This window comes from Schistocerca cancellata, chromosome 3 (genome assembly GCF_023864275.1).
Source record: "Schistocerca cancellata isolate TAMUIC-IGC-003103 chromosome 3, iqSchCanc2.1, whole genome shotgun sequence".
NCBI classification, from domain to species: domain Eukaryota; kingdom Metazoa; phylum Arthropoda; class Insecta; order Orthoptera; family Acrididae; genus Schistocerca; species Schistocerca cancellata.
Window position 1 is genome coordinate 885,573,736 of NC_064628.1, and position 19,308 is coordinate 885,593,043.

General features: G+C 37.1%; 1 protein-coding gene across 1 annotated transcript in view; it reads left to right on the forward strand.

The window, feature by feature from the left end:
• The first annotated feature begins 3,369 nt into the window (after nt 1-3,369).
• Nucleotides 3,370-19,308, forward strand: part of LOC126175953 (G patch domain-containing protein 1 homolog) — a 49,312-nt gene continuing 33,373 nt past the window's right edge. The window contains exons 1-3 of the mRNA XM_049923039.1: nt 3,370-3,507; nt 4,954-5,168; nt 16,634-16,785. Of these exons, the coding sequence (XP_049778996.1) occupies nt 3,447-3,507; nt 4,954-5,168; nt 16,634-16,785 (428 nt within the window). The 5' untranslated portion in view covers nt 3,370-3,446. The remainder of the gene's footprint in view (nt 3,508-4,953; nt 5,169-16,633; nt 16,786-19,308) is intronic.

Sequence of the window (19,308 nt, forward strand, 5' to 3'; positions counted from 1 at the left end):
CAAGCCATAAGTTACTGTAAACCCAATCACCAATATAACACAAGAATCAGCTTAATTTTTCAAGGAACTCTTCGACAGAATAGAAGGAGTGACCCATGAGGATACTCTTCAGCTTCAATTTGATAGTGTGTGGATTACTTCTAAGATTTTTGAATTCTTGTGGTAGTTTATTGAAAATGGATGCAGTAGTATACTGCTCAGCTTTCTGCAGAAGAGAAGAAGTAGTGCAATCCAAATGCAGATTTGATTTCTGCCTAGTACTAACTATATATATATATATATATATACAAATTGCCCGTCGCTGATCCAAAAATATCCTTTGAGAATGGGAAGAGTTACCTCAAAATACAATACCATACGTCAAAAGCAAATGAAAATAAGCAAAGTAGGCTACTTTTCATGCCGAACAATCACTTACTTCAAATAACATTCCAGCAGTAAAAATGGCAGCATTAAATCTTTTAACAAGATCCTGAATTTGGCTTTCCATGACAGTTTACTACCTATCTGACCACCATTAAATTTGAACCATTCAGTTTCACTAATCATATGCCTGTTCAGTGAAATTAAAACGTTGGGTTTTCTTAAATTATGTGTTAGAAAATGTAAAAATGGAGTCTTACTGTGATTAAGTATTAATTTATTTTCTACAAATCATGAACTTATGTCCTGAACTGCAGTATTTGAAACAGTTCCAATGTTGCACACATCTTGCTACCCTGTATTGCTATTGGTTATTCTCGTTTCAGCTGTGTTGTCCCTAATGGTAAGTGTTTGTCTTGCTTCTGACACAAATCGTGGGTTGCGGAAGGAAAGTGGTGTCCCGAAGTTAAAGCGACTTTTATCTATCTGTCATGGCTAAAACACGCATCACTCGAGTGGCAGAACAGGTATTTAGATGTTTCCACACATAATTTCGGTGCCGCCACTCGAATGACAGCTAAGTGGCATCAGTTTTGTTGCGTATGTGCATGTGATAACACGGATATAGTATCGCAGTTTCTTCACTGTCACCTTTGTTTGGTGCCTTATAATATGGAATAATAAAATAAAATGTTCTACAATTAACCATAAATAGAAAGATACAAGACGATAAAGTTCTCATATGTGGTCTTGTAGTATATATCAACTATAGCTACAAGAAGAGAACAAATGACTGATAAAAATATGAGTATTTTTACACAGGGCCAATATAAACCTCAAAATGAAACGTAATATGGTATCGAAATGATCTATGTTCCAAATAACAACAAATGACATAAAAAAGTCACTTAATACTAATTGAAACATCAAATTACAAATCAAAGCAAAACTACGCCCATATATGAGGCACTTACAGAGGGATATGTCATATGGACTACTCACTCTTGTGTAGATAATCAGGCTTTAGGTTCGGAACTATAGACTAGTTTTTGCCAAAATTATGTTTATATCACAGGCCAGCCACATGGCGTACAACTGCAGTTCTATTACAGTATGTCATGTGGAGTTGAATGGTGGCACTCTTCTATATCGATGTCGTCACTAACAGCACTACAATGAAAGATATTCGGTTTGGTATGCTTACCTACAGGAGACGTTAAATTGTTGATGTAGCATTTGATGGTAAATTCTCGCTTATTAAATTCGTAATTGAGTTCTTTCAAAAGATCATCTACTTCAGACATTTTTCTTGGACACTAAAATGCATGGAATTGGGAGATAAGAAGATAATAACACTTGCAAAAATTACAGTATATGTCCAAAATAAATAGAAAAATACTAAGATTTAATTCCCTTTTAAAAATATAGAGGTTATAAAAAGTTTTATTTCGTTTCTATGGATACTGTTATACTTCTTATGTTTAAAACTATGTTTACAGCCTGGTTTCCCATATCTCTGGTGCAGAAGTTTATATAGTCGGCTGTTATTATGTAAGAATGTCAGAATAACATTATGAATACTTAGTCTGAGTTATCTGTCACTTGTTTCCTAATACGTGCTGTGACAAATTCTCATGTAGCGGAAACAGATTTAAATTCTTAAGCAAGTTGTTTTATGAGGAGTATAGTTTCATACTTTTCTCAGGAAATGAGAACATGAAGCTCTGAAATGCAAAATTATATAGGGTAATAGTGACAAAGTGTCTAAAGTGCAAGTAGTAAGGCGTATCTAAATATAACACTAAAACTGTTCCATAATATTCCCGGGCGTTCCTGGGTCTTTGTAAACGATGTTTTCCGTGGAAAACTGCAATAAATCATTCGATAGTTAATCGTTTATCAGGATAATTTGTAAATAAGAAGCACAGAATCATTCCACAGTTGCTTGTAGGAATAACAATGAAAACAAAGAACCAATATTGTCATTAGGATTCAAAATTGCTGTACATTTTCGGCTTATTTCTGGACATAATCGCGAATTTGTCGTATATTAACAAAAACTATACTACTGGTTAACGTCTATTAAGTGGCATGGCGATGACACCTTTGCATTTGCATACTACTGTCATAGCTGCAAGGGAACGCATTTATGAAAGGATCCAGCAACATTTGTTTGTATTTGAGTTTATACAGGATTGTCATTTTGAACTAAAGTCGAAGATAAATTGGAGACCATATGTTGTGCTTTACAGCATCAGTTTTCAATGACGATCTTCTAATGCCACCTTATGAATCTTTTTCATTGTTGCCCTTATATCCTTTGTACAAAAATGTCACATCTGATTATCTACACTGTCCACGACTTTGATTAAACCAGATAGAGGACATAACGATGAAACAATGGGTACTGAATCGGGAGGTTCACAGATTATTCTGTGACGCACAGTCCAGAACTATTTTTCCCTAAGTGTTGCACACTGGTTTAAGACTGCTGAAGCAATTATCACTGTATTGGTCACTTTATAACGTTTGATTGTCGTCAAACTGCATCGGTAATGCCATGAGAACGTTTATCGCCGATATACCTTGATTTGTCACGCATTGTCATCCTCATTTTAGTTCCCATCTCGCTGTACCCATTTCTCCCTTACATTTTTCTGCGTGTCAACTTACATCATTTTGTACAATTCTCTCAATGTAAACAGTATATTTTTAACGTATTTCTGAAATTTCATGATCTTAACAAGGAAAAGAAGATGTAAATAAGACATTTTAAAACTCAAGATTCTAGCGAAGAGCATCAAGCGTGTTAGCGTACTAAGGAAAAAAGCAATAAGGAAACTGTCAGCATACTTAACTTATAAGAAACATTAAAATTAGAATAAGTGAAAAGCAGTGACAGTGTCATCTCACGAGCTCACAATCTTGCTACAAAACAAGAACTGCTTTTAGGTTCTGCGAAGTTACATACGGAGTTTCTGCGACAGCGTATCCAGAGATGGTGATTAAGTATGTTGTGTGTGCTTGATTTGTTGACAAACAGATTACTAGTGAAGTAATGTAAGTTTCTGGATTTTTGAATAATGTCTGATTCAGATGAGGACTACGTTGAATATGGAACTCCTCTAGACCCTTTAGATGAAGGTTCGTTGCAAACTGTAGTTATGCTTTTGGTAGTGCTTGTATTATGATCACTGTTACGATGTGGTTTAAAAGAAACCAAATGTTTTATATGCTGTCACGCCAACTTTCCTCTGTTAAATCAAAAATATGAGAAGGAGTACATAGTGAAACAAACAACGCATTATGAAGACTAAGATTCAGATATGACTACTCGTTATAGATGATTTATTTACAAGTAGATATCTAAGTCTCCTGTTGGACGTATGTCATTTCGTATATAGAAACATAAATTCTGTTTGTTGCAGAAAATACTGTTTGTGTATATATTTATTTATTTATTTATTTGTTTATTTATTCTTTGCCCTTGGACTCCAGCTGAAAATCCAGCTGAGAGTATTGGGTGTGTCATACAATAGGCTATTAACATCAAACTTGATTTCATTATATGTAAATGAAACAAATGATTAAACAGAAATAGTCCATAATCATACAAAGGTATTACATGTTTCACATTGTATGTACACACAAATCCAAACAACATACATGATAATTTTAAAGGATACATTTCAGTAATGATATAACGTATTAAACACCATCTTAGTATTCACTCAAACTGTATATACATTTCTCTGTGAGATATAGTTTCAAATGATTTTTAAAACATTTTAGGTCTGTTTCTTTTTTAATGATTTTGGGGAGTTTATTAAAAAACCTTTTCCCTGCTTCTTCTGGGGCAGTCATAGACAGTTTTAGATATCTGTTTATCATGTAGTAATTTTCATTTCCTCTTGTACTGTGTTTGTGTACATCTTTATTTAGAAGGTGTTTATCACTTGACCTTACCACCATTATGCTTTGGTATATGTACAGTGAATATACTGTCATAATATTATAGTATACAAAAGCTTGCCTACAGGTCTGTCTTGGTGGTATTTTTGCAATGCATCTCACTGCCCTTTTCTGAATTGTGAATATTCTTTTTAGGTAGCCAGCTTGTGCATTTCCCCATATATGAACTGAATAAGACAAATGTGGGAAGACAAGTCCATAATACATTGATCTGAGGACTTTATCATCCACAGTCTTAGCTGTTTTATGCATGATGAAGATCTGTTTGTTTATCTTTTTACACAGTGCATCGATGTGCTCCCCCCATGCCAAATGTTTGTCTATTATAGTTCCTAGAAAATTTGTGCTGGTTACTTCTTTAATAGTCTTTCCATTTATATTATAATTTTCACTATGCTTGGTCTGAAATACTACATTCATTGTTTTAGACTGATTCATAAACAGTCAAACCAATTTTTTTTAAAATTTGTACGTAATAAAAGCTCTAGTGTTATTGACTGTCTAGCAGGCTATTTTTCCCAGCTGTCCAATGTGAATATTGATTGTCATATCAGTTGTCAAAGGTCCTTCCTCATACCACGAATACTATTGTAACCTTGTGCTTTACTCTAATTTTAGATGCTGTTCCCAAGAAAAAGCCATTCAGGCTGGAAGAAATTGTTGCTAGGAATAGCAAACAGAGGTTTCATGGAGCTTTTACTGGAGGTTTTTCTGCTGGTTTCTTTAATACTGTTGGCTCATTGGAAGGATGGACACCATCAACCTTCAAGTCCTCTCGATCAGACAAGGCAGAGAGAAAGATTCAGAAACCAGAAGACTTTATGGATGATGAGGTAAATATAGACTTTAAATTTTACCATGTTTATCAGTGAGGTGAGATTTGTTGTTGGAGTAAATACATAAATAAATTCCAAATATTGTAAACTAAGACACAGAAAAATGTAATGAAGACTACTGGCGCTCCCTTTACCAGAGATGAAATTTTGAACTCCCTTGAAAACAGAAAAATGAGAGCAGTAGAACTGATTTCTAAAGCAATTCACCCATCAATGTAAAAATAAATGATTATAAAATTTTAAATGATGGACCCATTTTCAAAACTTTGTATTTATTCGAGTACAAATCCAAAATGAACAAGCTTTATATCAATGAAAAGAGGAAGTTCCAAAGTTTTTTTTTCATAGTGTTTGATATAAATTTAATAATTTGTAATTAATTAGCGTTTAAAAATTTGAGCCTGTGCAAGTTATAATTGGTAGGGCTTGTGCAGCAAATGCCATCTCAGAACTGTCCATACAGTTTGTCAGGGTATTCCAAGTTCTCGACTGGCTCTATTGGTAGACTTACTTTGACTGCACACAAAACTTGCTTGAATCCGTTGAACGTCATCCTCTAACACATGTGATCGGCTGTGCTTTTTCCTTTGCAACCACTCCCAGTCTCTTTAAATTGCTTAAACCAATGGCTAATGCTTTTGCGAGTTGATCGTAGAGCACTATATTTGGTATGAAATGCCTGCTGCTCTGCAATTTGTGACTCACTTTTCACAAATTCGAGAACGCAGAAAACCTTGTGCCCAACAGTCTCCATCTCACTCACAACTGACAGTGAAGCGGAATAATGGCCCTATTGCCGCTTGAACTCTACCAGCCGCTTCTTGAACCATCACTGCCCACCGAAAACTTTGAAGCTTTCTCTTTTCGTTGGTATAAAGCTTGTTCAGTTTGGATTTGTACTTAAATACATACAAATTTTTGAAAATGAGTCCATCATTTAGAACAACCCTGTATTCTTAGAATACTGCTGGAAGGTATTTTATGAACAGTCTTCCTTATCAATGCAAATTATTGCGTTCCATAAGAAAATATATATTCTGTCCCTCCCCCAATTTTGTCAGACTTTGGTCTACAAGTGTGGTTGATTGTGGTCACAGAATTTCAGAGTTACTTCATTTTGAGTACAGAATTAGTTAGTTGTAGCTGATAATTCATTCAATTTTTTTTAAAGAAGATAAGCACCAGTGGTTCACTTGTTTGAACTGTTAACGTGTGTTATTAAAAATATGAATTAAAAGAATTGTTGATGGGGGCACTACTGTAAGAAACCATTCCTCTAAAAGATGAAGTAAAAGGGTTAGGAGAACTAGTTGACACAATAATTTACATTATGTACTGCTTAGAAAGACTCATCAGCTCTTTGACTCCCTACAGCCATTACAAATATTGTAACTGAAGATGTGCAGCTACATAGTGAGGATCGAAAGGACAGTTACTGGTGCAAGCTGCCATTCATACAAATTTAAACCCTTGGTTAAATCCTTAGTTTTTGTAGTTTCTAAAAATTCCAAAGAAAGAGGAAGGGGCACTGAGCTGAAGAAAAGATTACTCCATGTCCTACATCAGAAAGGAAGCAGGGGATAGGCAATGACTTCGAAGTAATAATATACCAACAGTAAAGATACAAATTTGTAAAAAGCTACTAACATTGAGCTGCCTGTAATTAATGAGGTAAATATTGATTCTCACACTTCAGGTATCATGATAGCGATGTGAGAGAATGAGGGCCAGTCACAATTTTTTCAAATTAGCATATATTTATTCATGACTGGTTTCAGATATGTTCTTTTGGAGTTTTACAGTCTTTAAACTAATACATAACATATTTAACTCTTTTACTTTTTATTCAGTTAACCTTATTGAGAGGGAAAAATCAGAATAGTATAATCCTGACCTATGAAATTCTATAATAAAAAAAGAATAAAAAGAGTAATGATAATACAGCATAAGTATTTGCATATTTATTATGTAATCATCCGTAGACCATTTGTTACAGTCGTATTGGACATGTCAGAAAGAAGCAGAAGTAATATAAACATATGAAAGTTTTACAAGATAGGATGGAAAAACGTGAGGATACATTGGGAAATCGGCCATGGCCTAATGAAAGGAACCATCCCAGCATTCACCTTTACGACAAATCAAGATGACTGGACAGGGAAACAGGGAATAAACTCCGGTCCTCCTATGTGTGATTCCAGTACATTAAGGGGGGTAGGACGTCAAACGGGCCGACTTGGAGCAGGAGAGTCACCTCAGGACATTTTAATTTCTACTGTCTATACTTTTACAAATAAATTCATAAAACATTGTCACCGTGACCAGGAAGGATTGAGGACTCTCACGCATCGCAGTGGAAGTTCAAAAACGTAGCAAAATACCTTTTTTTACAAGTGAAATTTCATCATTTTTTTCACTTATTACTGGCTGCATTTGTTGCTATGGGTACACTTTTCTTCCTAAGTAAGAGAGATTCTTCGATGAATTTTTCATAGCATACAAACAGTAGTTACAGGTGTATGAAACTCTAGAATTTTCCAAATCTATTAAAAAAACTGTGGAAAAAAATTGGGATAATTAACTATAAAACTTGAGTTTTTTCTAAACATGAAGTTTAAAATGCAACAGTTCATTCATTTTTCATAAATTAAATAACTTCTAGAGTTTCACACACCTGTAACTATGGTTTGTATGCTGTGCAAAAGTCATCGAAGAATCTCTCTTACTTAGGAAGAAAAGTGTACCTATAGCAACAAATGCAGCCAGTAGTGAATGAAAAAATGATGAAATTTCACATGTAAAAAAATGTGTTTTGTTATGTTTTTGAGCTTCCACTGATATGAATATGAATCCTGAATCCTTCCTGGTCATGCTGTCAAAGTTTTATGAATTTATTTGTAAAAGTATAGACAGTGGAAATTAAAATGTCCTGTGGTGCCTCTCCTGCTCCAAGTTGGCCCGTTTGACGTCCTACCCCCTTAAGACTGGAGTAGCCCACCTTGCTTGGTACATGATTGGAAGGGAAATAACAAAACACATTATCTACATTGTGAGTGCAATATGCATTATAAGTAAATAAATGAAAAGAAATTTTGAAAGTAAAAACACATGGACAAATTAAAAAACACTGCATAAATGTGCAAAATGCACGATAAGTCAGTCAGTGATGTAGGTAACACATGAAACTTTTAATAACACCCCTAAAAAAGTAAATGTTTTATACTATTACCAAAAGGTATGAAGCATGAGCACACAAAAACCTGCCTACACTACAACCATTACAATTAAGTTAGCACCAGATCCTTCCTCAGCAGAAGTGTGTTGCACCACATCTGAAGCAGAGGAAACAGAAGACCAGCAGCAGAAACATTCTTCACCTTGACAAACACGGCACTGATTGGTTGGTTTATTGGAGGGAGTGACCCAAACAGTGAGGTCATTGGTCCCATCGGCTTAGGGAAGGAAGTCAGCTTTGCCCTTTCAAAGGAGTCATCCTGGCATTTTCCTGAAGTGGTTTAGGGATATCATGGAAAACCCAAATCAGAATAGCCAGACATGGGTTTGAATTGTCATCCTTCCGAATGTGAGTCCAATGTGTTAATCACTACACTACCTTGCTCAGTACAGCACTGATGGTACATCAGTTAATAGAATCAAAAGAAACCAGCAATGACTGAAGGCCTAGTAATTCTATGAGGTAACATATTCATTTACATTGCAGAAAGACTTCTCACAAGAAATGATTTTGACTCTGATCTAAACACCATTTTCTTCTCCAATCTCTGTATGTATATTGGGAGTGCATTATAAAATTGTGTGTAGGTCATAACTGCACTGACTCATATGAGGTGAATACAGTGGATGTTCCAGTATCTCCCAGCTTCACATACACAGGAGCTCCTGCACAGGATTTACCATATGGCATTGTGCATTGTCATGAAGGATGATTGTATGCATTTCGTTGGCAATTCATGTATAGGAAGAGGCAAGGAGCTTAACTGTCATGTTGACCATGGGTGGATGTCCCAAACAGGGCCGATCTTGAATGAAATCCCTGCCATCCCAAAACACTTTCACCCATCTAGCCACTGTACAGTGTGGCAATGCTGCATCTCATCAAGCCTCACATAATCTCAGAAAATGTTCTGCACTCCAATGACATGCCACTTGTCTTGATCCATGCATGTTGTTGAAACATTCTATTAGGGCACTTGAACTGGCCTCTCACCCTGTCACACGGTACTCACTGCAGCTGACTGAAACACAACCATTGCCACTCCCTGCACTATTTCAGCTGACCTTCTGCTATCAGATACAGAGAGTATGCATGCCCTGGGATGTACGTCTTCATGTTACAGCAGTGTTGCCACTAATATATTGTTGCCCTAATATATTTATGCGAAGAGAACAGTAAGAAACACAACTTTGTAAATAGGGGGCTTGCAGTGAGCTCTAGCCAAGTTGTGTGGCAAGTTTCGAATAGCTCTTTAAGGTAATGTAAAAATTTCACTTATATGATTAATAATTTTACCCCAGAAAACTGTTCCATAAGCTACAAGGGACTGGAAGTAACCAAAATAAGCCATTCTCTCAACACCTGGGAGCAAACTTTAGAAATAATGCTCAGAGCAAAACATGCAGAACTGACTTTCTCAGAGGCATTTGATACACGGTCTTTCCAGTTTAAGTCATGCTCAACATGCATTTCTTAAAGTTTTGTGCAACATACCCCTTCTAACTCATCTCTGCCCAGTACCAGATGGAGATATTTGTTTTGACTCTTCTTCCCAAATTGTACAGGGTGATTCAAAAAGAATACCACAACTTTAGGAATTTAAAACTCTGCAACGACAAAAGGCAGAGCTAAGCACTATCTGTCGGCGAATTAAGGGAGCTATAAAGTTTCATTTAGTTGTACATTTGTACGTTTTCTGTGCCATTTCAGCGAATAAAGTTTTTCGTCCCTTTTTCTTTGAAGGTGCTACTGTAACTGGACTACAGTATCTGGAGATGTTAGAGAATTGGCTGTTCCCTCAGCTCGAACAAGAAGCACAACAATTCATATTTCAGCAGGATGGAGCGCCACCACATTGGCACTTATCTGTCCGTAACTACCTGAATGTCAACTACCCGAGGCGATGGATCGGCCACCAGGCAGCCCGTGACAGAGCACTTCATCACTGGCCTCCAAGAAGCCCTGATCTTACCCCCTGCGATTTTTTCTTATGGGGGTATGTTAAGGATATGGTGTTTCGGCCACCTCTCCCAGCCACCATTGATGATTTGAAACGAGAAATAACAGCAGCTATCCAAACTGTTACGCCTGATATGCTACAGAGAGTGTGGAACGAGTTGAAGTATCGGGTTGATATTGCTCGAGTGTCTGGAGGGGGCCATATTGAACATCTCTGAACTTGTTTTTGAGTGAAAAAAAACCTTTTTAAATACTCTTTGTAATGATGTATAACAGAAGGTTATATTATGTTTCTTTCATTAAATACACATTTTAAAAGTTGTGGTATTCTTTTTGAATCACCCTGTATATAAAGTTAGTTTTCTTCACGTTTAGGGCAGCCTATTGGCAATGAACCATTAATGTAAGGACTTTTATCAGTTGTTGTGGATAGAGATTCCTTAACGTCACTCACTATTACACTAGCGTCATCTGCAAACAACATGATCTTTGGGGCAGCGTCTGAGGTTTGTATATCATTTGTAGTTTAGGTACTGAAGGGGGCCTAACACACTACCCAGGAGTAAACCTATTTTGATTTTCCTTGCATCAGATACTAACGTGATTTTATGATTAACATGAGCTGACTTGAGCTCCACATCCTGTAATATCTTTATGAAATATGATTGAATCCACTAGCTTTTATCTCCACAGCATCCAACTTACCTAAAAGTATTTCATGAGTAACTTCATCAAAAGCTTTATAAAGGTCTAAATTAACTCTAACACTCTCATTGTTATCCAAATTACTAACTATTTCATCAGTGTAATCATTTATTCCTGTCCTGTTCTTCTTCCAGTTTGAAAGTCATGCTGCTTACTATCCAGCAGGCCGTGCTTGTATACGTATTTGGCAATTCATTGTTTCATTAATCTCTCAGTTACTTTGGAAAGTGCCAAGAGGAGTGTAATAGGATGGTAATTCTCAGCTTTATGCCTTTTTCCACACTTAGTCTGCAGCTCATGGTCTAGTGGCTAGCGTTGTTGCCTCTGGATCACGGGATCCTGGGTTCAATTCCTGGCTTGGTGAGGGAGTTTCTTTGCCTGGGGGCTGGCTATTTGTGTTGGTGTCATCATTTCATCATTTGGGAAAAGTGGCAAGACTGGACATTGGAAAGATTGGGAATTTGTACGGGTGCTGATAGTCATGTAGTTGAGCATCCCACAAACCAAATATCATCATCATCATCATTTTTCCACACTTGAATAAAGGTACCACTTTTGATATTTTGAATCTTTTGGGGAAGACACCCTCAGTGTATGATAAATTAACATGAGACAAGGACTTCACAATTTGTGAAGCAGTATGGATTATAAGTGACACTGTTGCATCATCTACACCAGCTGACATTTTGCATTTGAGACTTTTAATCACCTTTACAACTTCATGCTCATTAGATGGATCTAACCTCATGCTGTATACTTCTGTGTAAAACCTAAGTTTAACCTTATTACTGAAATTTAAGCTAAGTTTTTGGGAAGCATTTATAAACCAATCATTTATGTAATTTGGCAGGCCATTTTTGCCACTATTGATCATAAGCATTTGTAAGAGTAATTTCCTGCTGTTCATGTATCTTCTCTGTTTCACTTTTTACAGTATCCCACACAGATTTTGATTTGTTACCTGACATTCTTATTATGTAATCATTTCTAAGCAGCTTTGCCTTTCCATTGACCTATCTATATATTTTCTTATAGGCCTTGACAGATTATATAAACTGAGAATCTGTGGGTCTTCTTATTTTAGAACTGATACCAGAGAAGGAAAGTGGCTACTCACCATATAGCAGAGACGCTGAGTCGCAATAGGCACAGTAAAAAGATTCACACACTCATAGCTTTCGGCCATTAAGGCCTTTGTCACCAGTAGACACACACACATACACACACACACACACACACACACACACACAACTTGCACTCATGTCTGCAGTCTCAGAGAGCTGAAACTAGTTTCAGTTTAAATTACATGTCTGTAACAGTTAAATTGATCTGAAGTATGCCTACAGATAATAGAAGATTAGTGAGAGAAACATTACGCTGCAATTTTTAATGTAATTTCAATTTGTTTTCATTTTACAATTTTTCAAATTGAGCTTACCCATTGTACAATGCTATGATGTGAGGTATACATATAGGTCGTTATAACATTTTGTCTGCAGGCAGGTGTGCATTTTATCGAGAACTTTAAAATTTCTCTGAAACTGTTTATACAAAATAAATTATTCATTTGCAGAACTTAGTGATGATAATTGTAGTTTTTTTTCTCATTATCTTGCATCCTAACACTTCCTTGTGGACATCACTGTACACAAAGTTAGGGGTACAAGGGCCGCACAGAGCGGCCTCACGCGATTTGAGGCACCATGTCACAAACTGCGCGGCCCCTCCCGGCGGAGGTTCGAGTCCTCTCTCGGGCATGGGTGTGCATGTTCTTCTTAGCATAAGTTAGTTTAAGAGATGTGTAAGTCTAAGGACCAATGACCTCAACAGCTTGGTCCCTTAGAAATTCACACACATTTGAACATTTTGGTAGAAGGGCAGAGAGAGCTTTATAACACAAAACACAGATAGAGAAGAGAAGGTAAAAAGACTGCAGAAAGATCCAGGAAATAAAGAGGTAAGAAACTTACATGAATTAAGACCATGTACATGATGAGAATAATACACTAGTTGAAGTATTGTAATACATCTGTGGAATTTGGAATAATTTTTGGTTGGAAGGGCATCCAAATGATCTGATTAATGAAGTAACTTTAGGGCCCCTCTGTCCCACAGCAGATTCTTCAGTAACACATTTGATGTTATCTCTGCAAATAGTTTGTAATTGTCCACTTTGCCTAATGGGTACTGTTCATATACCAGTACAGATTGCTGCATAAAACTTACAAGTCAGTTGTGCCATCTCACATATTATCTTTTCTTGTACTATGTAGGTGTGTTGCACCAGTGATGTGACAGAAATGAATGATCCTGGCAGTGTGCTTAATCCATATTTTACAAAGGATCCCTTCATGCATACATGTGATACTGACAAGTGATTATGGATACTGACTGTGGTAAAACACAGTTTTTTAGTTTATTTCACTAACATAAAAATGACTTTCGTCCATAGTAATGATATATCTTCACAAGAAATGCCAAATTGTACCGTAGTTCAAATCACACATTCTGCCAATGTTTGATGGAACAAGTCTCATGTTGAAGAAAGATAAGAACATACAACCTCAAATACGACTCTGCCCAGGAAGTCACTATGGTGTTCAAACCATCTTTGCTTAGATGACTGCTGTACTTGTATTATATCACAGAGATTGAATGGATAGCAGAAAGCTAAGGGTGTGGGCTAGGAATTTTGGTACCTCACTCTCACTTCAGGGTGCGAATTAAAAGAAGCTGCATTCTTTGTAAGTATCTTATCAGTATGATGTTTGATAAAGGATTGCTTTTCCCTTCTACTAGTTGTATTAGTGAGGTGCTATTCAGCATGGGCTAAGACACAATGGCCCACGTCAAAGTACTCGTGAAGATAACATCTTGGAACTACTGATAACGAACAGACCCGAACTTTTCGACTCTGCAAGTGCAGAACAGGGAATCAGTGATCATAAGGCCATTGCAGCATCCCTGAATATGGAAGTAAATAGGAATATAAAAAAGGTAGGAAGGTTTATATGTTTAGCAAGAGTAATTGAAGGCAGATTTCAGACTACCTAACAGATCAAAACGAAAATTTCTGTTCTGACACTGACAATGTTGAGTGTTTGTGGAAAAAATTCAAGGCAATCGTAAAGTGCGTTTTAGACAGGTATGTGCCGAGTAAAACTGTGAGGGATGGGAAAAACCCGCAGTGGTTCAACAACAAAGTTAGGAAACTACTGCAAAAGCAAAAAGAGCTTCACTGCAAGTTTAAACACAGTCAAAATCTCTGACAAACAAAAGCTAAACGATGTCAAAGTTAGCGTAAGGAGGGCTATGCGTGAAGCGTTCAGTGAATTTGAAAGTAAAATTCTATGTACCGACTTGACAGAAAATCCTAGGAAGTTCTGGTCTTACATTAAATCAGTAAGTGGCTCAAAACAGCATATCCAGACACTTCGGGATGATGATGGCATTCAGAGGATGACATGCGTAAAGCTGAAATACTAAACACCTTTTTCCAAAGCTGTTTCTCAGAGGAAGACCGCACTGCAGTTCCTTCTCTAAATCCTCGCACAAACGAAAAAATGGCTGACATCGAAATAAGTGTCCAAGGAATAGAAAAGCAACTGCAATCACTCAACAGAGGAAAGTTCACTGGACCTGATGGGATACCAATTCGATTCTACACAGAGTACACGAAAGAACTTGCCCCCCTTCTAACAGCCATGTACCGCAAGTCTCTAGAGGAACGGAAGGTTCCAAATGATTGGAAAAGAGCACAGGTAGTCCCAGTCTTCAAGAAGGGTCGTCGAGCAGATGCGCAAAACTACAGACCTGTATTTCTGACGTCAATCTGTTGTAGAATTTTAGAACATGTTTTTTGCTCGCCTATCATGTCGTTTCTGGAAACGCAGAATCTACTCTGTAGGAATCAACATGGATTCTGGAAACAGCGATGATGTGAGACCCAACTTGCTTTATTTGTTCATGAGACCCAGAAAATATTAGATACATGCTCCGAGGTAGATGCTATTTTCCTTGATTTCCAGAAGGCGTTCGATACAGTTCCGCACTGTCGCCTGATAAACAAAGTGAGAGCCTACGGAATGTCAGACCAGCTGTGTGGCTGGATTGAAGAGCTTTTAGCAAACAGAACACAGCATGTTGTTATCAATGGAGAGACGTCTACAGACGTTAAAGTAACCTCTGGCGTGCCCCAGGGGAGTGTTATGGGACCATTGCTTTTCATAATATATATAATTGACCTAGTAGATAGTGTCGGAAGTTCCATGCGGCTTTTCGCGGATGATGCTGTAGTATACAGAAAAGTTGCAGCATTAGAAAATTGCAGCGGAATGCATGAAGATCTGCAACGGATAGGCACTTGGTGCAGGGAGTGGCAACTGACCCTTAACATAGACAAATGTAATGTATTGCGAATACATAGAAAGAAGGATCCTTTTTTGTATGATTATATGATAGCGGAACAAACACTGGTAGCAGTTACTTCTGTAAAATATCTGGGAGTATGCGTGCGGAACAATTTGAAGTGGAATGATCATATAAAACTAATTGTTGGTAAGGCGGGTACCAGGTTGAGATTCATTGGGAGAGTCCTTAGAAAATGTAGTCCATCAGCAAAGGAGGTGGCTTACAAAACACTCGTTCGACCTATACTTGAGTATTGCTCATCAGTGTGGGATCTGTACCAGATCGGGTTGACGGAGGAGATAGAGAAGATCCAAAGAAGAGCGGCACATTTCGTCACAGGGTTATTTGGTAAGCATGATAGCGTTACGGAGATGTTTAGCAAACTCAAGTGGCAGACTCTGCAAGAGAGGCACTCTGCATCGCAGTGTAGCTTGCTGTCCAGGTTTCAAGAGGGTCCGTTTCTGGATGAGGTATCGAATATATTGCTTCCCCCCTACTTATACCTCCCAAGGATATCACGAATGTAAAATTAGAGAGATTCGAACGCGCACGGAGGCTTTCCGGCAGTCGTTCTTCCTGCAAACATTCGCAACTGGAACAGGAAAGGGAGGTAATGACAGTGGCACGTAAAGTGCCCTCCGCCACACACCGTTGGGTTGCTTGCGGAATATAAATGTAGATGTAGAAAGCAGATAGGTTTCCCCCCAAAGCCTAAGGGGTAACAACAGTGAGGCTGAAGATACTGCTCATGGCAGTGGGCTTCATTGTGGACAGTAAGTGGGTACTCCTCTGTACTGACAGTTTTACAGATCTGGAAATACATTTTTTTGAGTCATGGTATTGTATTACCTGTATTATCCATTCATTGGCCTTAGCAACCGTTTGGAATTTATAATAGAATTTTGAATCACGCCACAAATTCAGAACTTAGTCTAATGTCTACGTGTTTTTACGTGTGTGTTAAGTTGAACATACATACATCATATGTCCCCATTTTCAGTTCAGATTCACCAACTTTCCTGTTCTATGGTGAATGTTGACATGGTATGCCACAAATATGCAAGTAATGAATTAGATTGTTTCAGCAACCTTTGATAGTTGACAAATATCTGGTTGTATATCACTCATCTTAAATATAGATGATGTTTTACAGGATGTAGGTGAATTTGGCATAGCTCCAAAGGTTCTCCGTTCAACAAGTGACTATGCTGATCACCTCAATGCAAGAAAAAGAGAGAGGGTGCGCCCAGCAACTGGACCCATTCCAGGAGAGCCAGTTTTAAAGCAGCTGCTACAACCAGCAAGGTAAATGTTCATATATCGTTATGTAGTATTTTGTTGGATAAAAACTGAGAACTAACAGTTTGCACAGTTGTTGTACTGTGCACCCTGCAGAGTAATATTTATGTATTTTGTAGGACTATTGTAATATTGTTTTTGTCAGCTTTGACTCATGACATGATCAGTGTATACATCATGGCAAGCATGACTTCACTCATTACATCCATGAACAAACATAAGTAACATGAGAAATGAAACTGATGGGGCAACCATGGGAAGTAGGTGATTTTGGGCAGGGGTAGACTAAGTATACGACAATAAGAATAATGACATCATTCCAAATCAAATCTTAACCCAAAAATGAAGCACATTGGTTTCTCAACATATAGGACAACCAAAAAATGCAAAAACTAAACAATGGGAATCATAAATTTCACTTGACCTATATAGCTGAAACAGAGACAACAATAGTAATAACCCACATACAGTGTGAAAACCCAGTACTGCAAATTTCACTTGAACTGTATGGTTCATTGTAGCACTCAATACCAAGCAACCTTCACACAAGTCAAGGACTGTGATTGCAAATTTCATTTGACCTATATTGCTCATCTGAAGCCCTCAGCATAACAAACATACAAGAACCTCCAAAACCTGATACTACAAATTCCAGTTGACCTATATGGCAGCTAAAAGGATGTCTGCAGTACCAAAGACCAACACACTCAAACTGTCAAACCTGTTATCCAAACATTCACTTACCATATCTATCTAAAATGAAGTCACAGTACAACAAACCAAAACTCACGCACCTAACTAATATAAAAATTGTAACCTAACCAATGACGATAAAGCAATATCCATGTTACCTAGCAACCATAATCCAACACAATCACCAAAGATTGGCAAGAAAAACCCCAAAATTCATGAAAACTTACATTGTCACCAATTTAAATATACACAAACAATTGTGAACATAAACAATCATGGTAAAATCAAAACAAAAAATTCTCTCTGACCGAAGCCTTTGCAATCATTCCAAATAACTATAGGAACTTAATAGTATGCAACATATCTTCATCCAGTGCAGCAAGAAATTACCTACTTGTAAATTTTTTGCCAAAAAAGATAAATAGTATTATATCTCAGACTATAAGAAACACATGGAACTAATAATTCCGAACACAAACATGAATCCATCAACCACAGTAAGCAAATTCAAGGTAACTCACTAGCAAACTGGCACAAACTCTTCCAATAATATCAAATCACAAATGTCAAATGACTCACTAATGTACCTACCAAACAACTTCAAAATATAAACATCCAATACAAGAGAGCACTACCAAACACTGCAACATGCTACCTGCAAACTCGATCCACTATGATACCACACAACAAGAGTCAAAGGAGATGGATGGTACTGCAATTTTCAGTTGACTCAAATAAAATAACAGTAGTAGTAATATAGTGGATGGGTATTTAATTTTTAAGTGCAAATGTTCTTTTGAACCATTTGCAGACCATTATTTTGCTATTTTATTTGACAATGTTCAGAAGCGGAAATTATTGTGTTCATTGCAGATGAGAATTGTGTTTTGAAGTGAAATAATAAACATAAAATCTTTTGCATACAATGGGACATTCGTTCCCTGTGAGTAATCACAGAAATCAAATGCTGAGGTATTGTAAACACGTTCACAAACGGTAATCACTATTGGAACTGTTGACAAATCTAAGAACTGTAGTTGCTGTCTGTAATTTGAAAAAGAAATGTGTAAGAGAGTAACTTAACAAGAAACTTGGTACTTATCATTTGCAACTTATTGTGCATTCCATTCTAACAGAAATTTATGAGACTGGTTATCCTATCCTCATAAAGCATCATTATATATTTGATGTGTGTGTATTTCGAGCTACTGATTTTCATTGTATTACCACGACAATTCCTATATCATTGTAAGACGTTCATTGGATAAATAAATAACTAAATTATCTGTTTCCTGTCTCATAAACTGTAACACATATACATCATAAGTTTTATAAGATACTTCCTTCTCACACATAAGTGACTGCGGACGCTAAGGAGATATGATTGACTTTCTCTAGCCTGTTTTGCTCTAGGTCACTATATTAACCATTTCTTTCATTATGAGTAGCTTTCTGTAGTGTATTCCTCCCTTTCTGTTTGTGTTTGCCAGTTGTCGATTTTTGCATGGGTTTTTCCTCTTCTGGTTTGATTTACAGCACTACAGAATTTTTACACATGTGTATTGTAATTAGTAACGAAAACAATTCATTTCCATGCTCACAAGATGTAGATCTATTTCCCAAGACCTGAAGAACCAGCAACTGACGTATGAGAGAGGGAGGAAAAAAAGGGAGGGGGAGAGCACCAGATGTGATATGACATGTACTGGAATATATTCTCGAATCAAAATCGGACTTCTGAATCTTATTCTACCCATTTTGTTAATGTGATGCAGCAAATGAATTGGAGATCTCACGTCTTGCCCATTTTATTTACATGTGTCAGTCAGTCAGGAA